Source organism: Sipha flava, unplaced genomic scaffold (genome assembly GCF_003268045.1).
Source record: "Sipha flava isolate LNK unplaced genomic scaffold, YSA_version1 249_pilon_pilon, whole genome shotgun sequence".
In the NCBI taxonomy this organism is placed as follows: Eukaryota; Metazoa; Arthropoda; class Insecta; order Hemiptera; family Aphididae; genus Sipha; species Sipha flava.
Window position 1 is genome coordinate 2,049,694 of NW_020272898.1, and position 11,249 is coordinate 2,060,942.

The 11,249-nt window shown below is 29.5% G+C and overlaps 1 protein-coding gene across 3 annotated transcripts; it reads right to left on the reverse strand.

The window, feature by feature from the left end:
• Positions 1-58: 58 nt before the first annotated feature.
• Positions 59-2,115, reverse strand: LOC112684406 (vacuolar protein sorting-associated protein 28 homolog). Of its 3 annotated transcripts, none has more exons than XM_025555928.1 (3): positions 1,699-2,115; positions 1,524-1,638; positions 59-368 (listed from the first exon to the last, which is right to left on the reverse strand). In XM_025555928.1, exons 1-3 carry the CDS (start codon positions 1,928-1,930, stop codon positions 128-130), a joined length of 588 nt encoding a protein of 195 aa, XP_025411713.1. In that variant the 5' UTR covers positions 1,931-2,115; the 3' UTR covers positions 59-127. The 3 variants fall into 3 exon arrangements, with proteins under 3 accessions (XP_025411713.1, XP_025411712.1, XP_025411711.1); XM_025555927.1 differs by having other exon boundaries at positions 1,524-1,650; XM_025555926.1 differs by having other exon boundaries at positions 1,524-2,113.
• Between the last annotated feature and the right edge of the window lie 9,134 nt (positions 2,116-11,249).

The window sequence follows — 11,249 nt, forward strand, 5'->3', positions numbered from 1 at the left end:
TAATACACTTATCATTTTTATTCTTATAAATTTAAAATTAAATACATTTTCAAAAATATTCTTATATATGATTATTCAATTATTATGATTTATTTATATTTGATTATATTTATGGTTACAAACTAGACTAAATTGACTGATGGAGCACTTTGTTGAATGCATTGTAAGATGATTCAAGATCAAAAATCAATTGTCTCACTTGACTTTCATTTAATTCATCAGATGCATTCATAGATGATAGAGAAGTTAGCCAATCAGATACTTTTTGTTTGCCTTCAAAATCAGCTGGTAAAATACTAAGTCTGTTCATGGTATCCATTAAATCACGAAGGTCAGGTTGAAGTTCATCCATTGCTTTAATATCCAACCTATAATTTTTTTAAATATGTTAAATTTTATACACTATGATTAAAATAAAAATAACTGACAACAAATATATGAGGCATGCAAAATAGACAACAAACAAAATTAAAAAGCAGGTAGGTATATTATAAAAAATAAAACCTTAAGCTGGTATTATTTATTAAATTCTTCTGAAAAAATTAAGAAATTTACAATTGGCATTAATGTAAGTAAAATTTAAAACGTTTATCTTAGTACTTACTATAAAACAATAAATAATTATTGAAAAATTAAATATAAATACCCAAATATTATAAGTATGTAATATTTTAATTTATCAGTAATTTTCTTAAAGGTAAAAAATGAAACTTGGATAATATAAAAAAATGTACTTCATACAGTGGTGTAGGAAGATCCTCTAGCGCCCCTGGTAAATTTAGAAAAAAACGCTTTTTAAAGAATTAAAATTTGATGTCACTAATTTTTTTTTTTTGACCTTTAATTTTACTAATGTTTATAAGTATACAATTTATACTTATAAGTTATTACAGTGTTAATTTTTAAACTTTAAAAATTTGCAATTCTTGCTATATTACTTAGATTATGACATCTATAATTTCTTTATATGAAATATTTTATTTAAATGTCGCTATTTTCATAATTTCATCATTAAATTCACACAGTGTATACAAATAGACAACATCAACATATTTCAAAAAGTACAATAAAATAATTTTGATTTGGTTGTAGGATAAAAATGCGACTTTCGCACAATTTGGTACCCCTTTGTAATTCACGCCCCTGGTTTAGGCACAGTTCACCATACCCTTGCTATGCTACAGACTTCATAACTTAATCTACAATCAGAAATGTTGTATTCAATAACTATTCAATTATAAATATTTAACCTGAATCAATTTATCTTACATTATAAAATAACTAAAAGGTATATTAAACAGCATATTATAACCAATGAAAGTAATAAAGTATTTATTACTATATGAAATGTAATATATCTTTTGATAATCTATAAAAATCAATCCTAATAGTTAAGAAAATATCAGTTTTTTACAATATCTAAACTTAGAAAATGAATAAACCATCTTTTTTTTTTTTATTAATTAACAGCACTAATATAAAATACATGCAAATATTTACAATAATTATATATTATTACTAACCTAAGCTTGTCCATTATTGTTATAAACATGGACACAATGTCTGCAATACATTTACTAGTATTGCCTTTGTCATCTTTAATAGTGATTGGACGATCTTCCTTAATACGCTCTAAAGCTGCTGGACAATCTAATTTATACTTTTTAACAAATGACTCAACCGATGGAAAATCATCACCTTGAATTTGTTTAAAAGAAGCTTTGCACTGGACAAGCAGCTTAGAACACGCTGCTGTGTATTCTTTAGGAGTGACACAATCACGTATGTATGCCTTTTCTAAGTGCTGCAATGTGTTTACCAGTGCATAGAAGTCAGCCATGTTATCATACTTTTCACGTTCACGAGCATTACGAAACAATCGTACTTCTTCGAGCAACTCGGGTCGATTGGCATCATGTGAATCCAACATTTTTAATTTACTAAAATTATTATCGATTTTTAATCAATTAAAAAGCACAGTAGGATTAGATAAACAAAATGTTGGAGAAAAAACGTCACCGTAACTTGTGCGTAGTATAATGAGTAATTAATTAATGATTAACGAGAAGCGATCAGAGGATAAAATATTTATTATTGATAAATATTAAATTATATTAAATTAAAAATTAATTATATGTATAACAATCTATAAAATCATAGATTATATAAAACAGTTTAATGTAATCTGTGATAAAACAATACAATAAATATTATCGTTAATTTGTTATCAAAAATTCAGAAATTAAATTATGAAAAAATAGATAATAAAGAAATTCTTTATTATCTATGGCGAAAAAATATTATGTTATCAGTAAACAGTTGTCATTGTTGTCAACTTTCCACAAATTTTTCTAACAGTATTTATTAGTACTCGAATCAAAGCAGGAAGTCAGAAATGAACCAATACAACAAAGCAGGCACGGCTCCAATTTTTTTTCCTTGAAGGGCGATAAAGGACAAATCTCAAAAATTTTACTTCTGTCAAGGAAAAAAAATATATGTATCATTATGGAATACTATAAAATACTATATAAGTGCATTTCTCTATTTATTATAAATTCAACTATATAAGTGCATTTTTGTATATCACATAAATGTAATATATAATAATAATATTTAAAATGAAAAAATACCATTCAAAGTAAGATTTAAATGTGAAAACGTTTTTAAATAAGTATTATTTTTCTATTGTGATGAGTTAAAATCTTGTCCACAACGTTTTCTACGTCTACGTTTTTGAGAATATAGAACTGATAATTAATCATTTTTACTGACGTCATTGTTTTCATCAGTTAAAACTGAAAAGTACTTAGATTTTTGTATCTCATTTGCAATTGATTCGATAATCAACTCATAATACTAAATACCTATTTAATTTTGTATACTATGATTTATCATATATTACTGATGTATCACTGATATATATATATTTTACATTTGTTAGAAACTCGTCATTTTTTTTTTTTTTATTGTAATCTTATATGTTTTTTTCACAGAAAAATTTAAAAGTTCAAAAAAGTTACCTTTTTTTTCTTCTAATTGAATCGAAGACCGAGCGGGCGTTGTTTTTTACATTACTGCCGCTCGGACCCCATTATTTATTAATTAAATGAATATGTTATACGTACTGGTCCCACTCCAGTTGACCGCACAATTAACAATCAGATGTCAAATGAAGTGGGACCGTGACCTAGCTACAGATTATGTTACGTTTTGATTATGATATGATACATTTATGATACTTCTCGTCGTTTTAGGTTGGATAAGTTTCCACGGTTTTGATCAGTCATGGTGCCATAGACGGATTGTTGAACAGTTTGGGCGATGGCACCTCCACCGTGAGTTGACCGTTCTTTTGCCCTGCATTACTGCATTCGCCGTCCATGGGTATTTTGCCGTTTTCTTCACGGCCCGGCTCTCAGAACCCACCGACCTGTGGTGGTTGTAGTTTCCCAGGAGCCGCTCTCTCCGCTTCCAGCTCGTTCTCCTCTTAAATGGAAAGGATTGTTTTCGCCATGTCCAGGAATATCTTCCTGCCTCGAGAATATGTTGCTAGAAGACACGAATATCGGCCAGGATCATCTTATCTTCTCGGTAGGTCGAGCAGTACCTTCACATCAATGAGAAGTGGGCCTAGTCCGCCGTTGAACCGTCTTGTGGCGAGGCGGTATTCATTCCAGTGCGGCACGAGAAAATAGCGTGTTCCTCTGTGTCTTCGTGGTTGCTCCACTATAGGCAGGTAGCGTCCGGGGACCTGTTCGTTCTATGGAGGTAGTGACGGAAAAATCCGTGTCCCGTCAGGGCCTGGGTCATCCAGTAGGTGAGTGTAGTGTTGGGTCTTTCCAGTCACCTCTGCCCATTCGGTCCAGAGTATGTGTCCACCTGGCCGTGATTTTCCTGTCTAAAAAGTTATCTTTATTTATGCTTTCACGCTTTCATTATCTTTACGTAGAACAGTGTTTTGACAGGCCGTAAAAAGTAATACATATTTCTGCAACTGTTGAATATGATAACGATTTTCTTTTATAAATATTTAATTAATTTTCTAAATAAATAATAGCTAAAATAGATTTATCAGTTTTTTCTATTATTATAAACCCTTTCCATTTAGTCATAAATAATTTATTATTTATTATTTTTTCTATAGTTTGTTTCCAATTCTTAAATCCTGAATCGGAAAACTGTGATCACAGGGAGGGAGCTTGAGGGGATTAATTCCCCCCCCCAAAGTTTAAAATAGAGGTCTTAGTCCCCCTGGTCATCTGGTTTTAACAACAAAAACGCCTTATAATTATTGTCACAAACTACCAAATATAACTGAAATTTCTTGACAACTTTTAAATTGAAAATGGGTCACAAAAAACAAAAATATATTGATTTTTGATACCTTATAAAATTGACAATATTGTGATTTTTCGAACTATATTAATCAGATAATTAGTGTATACTCGTATAATAAATTGTATTTACGTTTGTCCCGTTTATTAGTAAACTGAACACTGTGGATTTGACAGAAATCCAATAATATATTATTATTAACTTATTATTATTGTTTGGGTCGTTTTGGCTTGTCTTATAAAATATAAGTAATAACATTATTTTTATTATGGATAAAATATAATTCTGTCTGTGACCGTGGTTCCACCATATTCATATATATATATCCACACTTGACTGATATGTACTATCGAGTACAGGCTGAATTTAGTGCAGATTTTTTACTGTGCTTGTTAACATGGATATTTTGTATTAAATACTTATTTAAGTTATTATCAAGTTCATTTGTTATTAATTTGTTTACTCGTATATTAATAAATATAGAGTGTCTCAAAAAGAATGTAGGATTTAAATCTACTATAAAATAAATTTATTTCTCTTAAAAAAAACATAATAAATACTCTCTTGAGGAGAAGTTAAGGTTTAACTGTGAAAAACAATATCGAATATATGACCTCCCCTTTATTTGCCCTACAGGCAGGTCAGTGGAGAGAGAAATCCGGGCCCGGGGTATATCTTAATTTTTTCAGCAGTGTTCATTAAATTCTTATCGTTAATTGTATTTAATTTTTAATAATTTGTACTCCCTAATTTTTGGGGTTTCTTAAAATCCCGGGCCTGGGGGTCATCCCTTTACTCCGCCCTTCCTTCTCGTCAGGCATGTCTACAGACAATTATTATTTCCATGCAATTTACAATCACTCGATGACACATTGCCCCATCAAGTTCGTTGAGGAAACGACGTATTTCTTGCTTAAGTTCTAAGACATTTCGATCTTTGTTCTGGTAAACTCGTGACTTAGAGTACCCCCATTAGAAAAAATCACACGGCGTCAAGTCGCAAAATCAAGGTTGATAGCTTTGGTCTCCGTGTAACGAGATTAGTATGTCCAATAACTTCTCACGCAGCAGAGCGATTGTTTCTCTTGATGTGTGACAAGTTGAAATCACACATTTTCGTTGTTCGTTTGGTTCAAACGAGGCCAAAGAAAATTTCTGAGCTCTGTAGGTATTTTTGTATGGTTTCAACAAGACGGCGCAACTTATTACACTTCAACGGAGCTTTAAGGAACTAGGTAATTTACCAACTAGATCACTCTATAAAAAAATTTCCAACTTGTTCACTTTTTAAAGATTTATACAAGATAAAGATTTCAAACTTTTGGAAGGTAAAAGAGAAAATATATTGTATAATATATCTGTTAAATATTCTTATAAATATTTTGGTCAAACTTTTGTTAATTATTTAGGGCCAGTGTTATTTAACTCTATGCCATGTCAATATAAAAAGAATATTCACTATTCTAAAATTAATGTTAAAAAAATTATGTATCATTGGTTGTTTTCTCAATTAGTCTAAGTCCTTTATATGTTTTTGTTATATTTAACTTTCAACATTATATTTTATACTTACAATTTTTTAAAATTCTGTTTAATTTATCACTTTATTTTGTTACTTACCTACTTGATATAATGTGTTTTTTTTAATAATTAAGTATTACTCTCTCTATCTGTAACATAAACTATTACCTTAAAAGAGATAGATATTTTAAAGCTAAAATATTGTTCTTGGTTAATAAAAAAAAAAAAAAAAATTAGTCCTCCTTATCGCCCTTGAATACTGCTATATAAAATGCAACAAATTAATATACAAATTATTATCTAAAGGAGCGGGGGGCTGTGGCTCCGCCGACACCCCCTGTGGATGACCTTGGATGAGTCCATAGTATGTAGATTTGGTAAAAGATTATAGAGAAGAGAATAAGAAGTGAGACATCAATATCGGAAAATCAGTTTAGTTCTATGCTAGGAAAATCGACAGTGGAGCCATTATTTTAAGTTACACAACTATTGGAGTTCAGGGAAAAGAAGAAAAACTTATGCATGGTGTTTATAGATTTAGAAAAGGCGTATGACTGAGTGCCAAGAGAAGTTTTAAAGTGAACATTTATGAGAAAGGTGGTCTTAAAAATATATATAAATTTGATATGTATGAAGGCTCAATTTGTGTAAAGAGTAAAATTAATTGTTGAACGAGTATTGGTTATGCCAGTAAGTTCAACATCAGACGAAAGAAGTTTTTTGATCATGTAAAAATCAAGATATATTTACGGACATCTATGATTACATAATTGAGGGTTGACATCAATCAAAAGAAAGTTCAGTTTGGAGATAATCCTACAAAGATTTTGACGAGTAAACCAAAAATGAAAAATATAAAAATATATATACAAAATTAATATTATAAATATTTATTGTTATTAGTACATATTATTACCTACACTACTAAAAAGTAAATTTAAAAACTTATTAATTAAAATTCTTTATATTATATAAATTATTGTTATACCAGGCCTATCTTAAATTTTAACTCTGGAATTTACTCTGGATAGACACAATTGCGCACTTTTTCCTTTTTTTACTTAAGATATTGCAAAATGATTGCGTGCCTAATATTATATGTACCCAGGGTTTTTATGTATATGAAATCACATAATTTTATTCTATTTATCCAAAAAACTTATATGCAAATTTATTTATATTCTATAAAATTAAATAATATTATTATTATTCTGCATAGATTTTAATTTTAAATTCATATTTTAGGATTTTAAATAAGTAGGTATATGAATGCATATTTCTGAGTATTTTCAAACTTTTTTAAAAATTACTCAAACTAACGAGGTTATTAATTACCTATATAATTTCACAAAATCAATTAAAAAAAAATCTCACAATATTTATCTCGTATTTTCAAATATTTTCCAATAAATCAGTAAAAGTAGAAATAAGTTTTTTATAATACAAAAATATACTTTCGGGCAACAGACGTATCTACAAGTTTGATAAAATTAAAAAATCATTGAAGTTGGTACAAAAAATGATACTATATTTTCTGATTTAAGGTCACTGAGAATATGTTTAATATTTTAGGCCAAAAAAGGAAAAATTGCGCAGTCGTGCTACACCGAAAACCATATGGTAAAACCTACGCGGTGGTGGCAGGTGTTGCACGTGCGCGAACTCATGTGGCCAAGTACATAATTCATAGTATTATACGAACTTACTGTGACAGTCTGTAAGTACAAAATAACAAATTACAATAACAAAAATATTGGTCTTTTACTACAATTATATGAGCACACACGCATAGGCAAGCACATTAAATTTAAAACATTAGTGTGTTAAAATTATTAACTTTAAGTTAACCCGTAAGGACCTTTGCCCTCCCCCCACACATTCTGCTGTCATCTGACATTAAATATTTCAAATTCAAAAAAAAAAAAAAAAATGATATATTTCATTAATAAAAAAAGTCATTGTAAAAAGGTTTTAAAAAAAGGCCATCATTTTTATATGGGATCGCCTTAATGGTTATGGTGTAAAACCAATCAATAAAGCTAATTAGGTACCAATACAAACTGGAGTAAACTTATTCTCATAAATTCAAAAATAATTATTCTGAAACAATATTATGAGTTCATAATAAAATTGGAGCACTAATTTATGACTAAGGCAGTGCCGAATTTAGGGGAAGGAGGCGAATAGAACAAATTCCCCAAGCAACAAACTTTTGGGGGTGGCAACAAATTATAGCATTTACTTATGATGTGTCAATGATTTTTTTAATTTTTGCATATTTTTCGGTATTGCTATGTATTTAAAATAAACATCTACAGCATTTATATTCTAAAAAAAAATTGTTGAACTTTTCCATAATTACCAGTTTTTGATTTCTGTAACAATCATCTCCAGCGTTGAGGTGTACGAAAAGGCTAAACTAGGTACTTTAGAAAGTATATCCGGAAAATTTGGAAATATTCCTAAATTAATGCATTCACTTTAGAGCACACTTAAAAAGTTTACTATAGGAGAGTAAAATTATACCTAACATTGTTCAATGTATATTGATATTTATAAAACAAAATAGTTAAGTTGAAATATATCCTTGTAAAGATATTGCTCTGAGAATGCTTCTACGAGCAGGGTATAGACAGAAAAATACTTTTTTGGGGGTCTTCATTTTCAATTCTACATAAGTAACAACTGTTTTATTTTTATAAGTTAAACATAACTATATATCTATACATACATAATGTATTATTATTTAGTTTTTAGTAACTTTCAAAATTGTTTAATGATGACATGATATAACATTGATTATAGAATAAATTTTTTATTAATAAATTAATTATAATTAATTATAATGTATAGTTATTCATAAATTGTTTTACAACTGGAATTTACAATTTGAAAAAAATTTAGATTTTTAGGTACATATAGATTTGTATTATATATACTAGGTACTTTATAGACACTTGGAAAATATTTCAAAACAACTGATTTGTTCATAAAATGAATTTTGATATTGCCTAATTTAGAATTTTTTTAATAAAAGGAGAGAAATTATTTCGTCCCAAGACGTATATTTTTTAAATATGCCAGAAGCGTGTCCAGCGGGTAGGCTTGGTAGGCCCGGGCCTACCCTGATTTTTAACCATTAAGTATACCCAAAATATGCATTTTAAAATTATATTTATATAAGCACACTGAATACTGAATGTAAAATGTAAGTACATCGACATACTGCGTAGGCAATTGTGTGGTCATATTTTTTATCGATCATATTTTTTGATGTAAACATTATAAATATTTGTCTTTAAATAAAATTAATAATCATAAAATTAACTGGCAATTCTCAAGCGCTTCTTGGAAATACCCCATATTTCTATATGGATATTACACGACCCCACGATTGTCGTCGTTTGGTTGGCGATCACCGCTGTAGTGTTGAGCGTCAACAATTTTTTATAACCAGGCCTGTCTTGAATTTTGGTCTTAGACACGCCTCTGAAATATTCCACTAGATTTAGGGATGATAAGCACCTTCACATGGCTGTATGTGTGCTAATGAAATCGAGTTGAATTAAAATGTTCTTATTAATACCATTGATTAAATAAGTACTTATTTAATCAATGTTAGTTTTAATTTACAGTTTAAAATTTTGAATTACCTTATCAATAAAACTATGACACTGGACGTGTTTACACTGTACTTCTGACGTATGCAGCGACAAACTTCACTGATTCAATCGATATGTCATAAAATTTAAAAAAAAATTAAATAGTTTCCTAAAATGTCTGGACAGATTTAACAACAAAAAAGGTAACCACGGACCCAGTGTACATTTGCCCGTAGTTACTCGTGAGTGACACAAAGGTAACGCGTTTTTCGCCGAGACGTAGAATGTCAGTGTCGTACGGCAAAAAGTGGCGGATAAAGTGAACGTCACATAAGCATTAACCATTGAGTAATATTACTCTATGGCAGTGCTTCTCAACCTTTTTCAAACTGCCGCCCCCCTAAGAAACAAATTTTTTTTTCAACGCCCCCCCCCCTTTTACTTCATTAATATAAAAATATAAATAGTATACATAAAATGTTTATAATTTAATAATAAATAATATAGATATAAATGTAAAGATAGTAAAAGTAAAATGTAAAATTTATATTTAAATATAATTTAAAAGGATAATTTTAATGTTTTGAAATGTATTGATCAGTGAAATGCTTGGTGATTCAAAGCCAATTTTTTTTACGTTTTGTTCAAAATTTGTGAGATGAAGCCTCCTCTTTTGACGATATCTAGTCGATTTCTTTTTTTTGTTATTAGATAATAACGTACTGCCTCTGATATATGTAGTTAATATTTCATAATCACAAATTTATTTTAAAAATCAATAAACAGAAAACAATTACAGATAAATCTTGGTACGTTATTTTGAACGGAAAAAAGTTCACCGCTCCCTAATCGCCCAAAACGAGCTCACCGTCCCCCAATTACCCTAAACGAACTCACCGCCCCTCAGTACTCCTTCACCACTCACCGGGGGGCGATATCGCCTATGTTAAGAAGCACTGCTCTATGGTATTAACGCCGTTGTGGAAATTAATTATAAGCGTCATTACAGTATTGGCGGTAGTATGCACACGATATCGATGTTTTGTATTATAATCGTTCATGCCAAATATCGGTTAATCAATACAGAATCCTACGTGCATTTGCACAAAAATCGTCACGCGCCGTAAATATAACAATGTAAATATTTAAAACGCATTACAGTACCATAGGCGCAACTAGAGCCCAAATATTGGGTGTGCTGAAATTACATAGCTCGCACTAACCCGCGGGTGGCTACGATAACACTCCCTCCCCCACAAATACCTTATCTTAATTTAATCATTAAATTTATCATAACAACACACATACACTAATATTTAAATTTATAAATAGTAACAAGCATAAATTGTAACATGCCTATTTATTTCATTATGTTATTTTATTTAGATCATACAGCACTAAAAAATATATAAATTAAAAAAATATTATACAATATACAACATATAATATTTATACTGGTATTATTTTGCGATGACTAGTGAAATTTTTTCCAAGTAATTTTGACAATGTAATTAACTAATAGTTATGAACAATTCATCTTTCTGATAAAAGCATCAAATAAAAATAACTATATAAAGTAAGAAAAACACTAGTTTTTCACACAAATTTTAAATTATTAATTTTTTAACTGGAGGTGCTATAGCATCCCCCTAGTTGCACCTATGTGCAGTATCTAACGTGATAACTAATTTCTACATCGTACATTTTTGTAGTAAGTATTCAAATAGAACATTTTTGTTATGTGAACTATACGAAACGGTATTAAACCAGGACCGTTAAAAGGGGGGG

Excerpts from the sequence above, each read along its gene's own strand:
- LOC112684406 (XM_025555926.1), bottom strand. The coding sequence starts at position 1,930 with ATGTTGGATTCACATGATGCCAATCGACCCGAGTTGCTCGAAGAAGTA. Across the intron at positions 369-1,523 it reads ACAATAATGGACAAGCTTAG|GTTGGATATTAAAGCAATGG; the intron begins GTTAGTAATAAT and ends AAAAAATTATAG.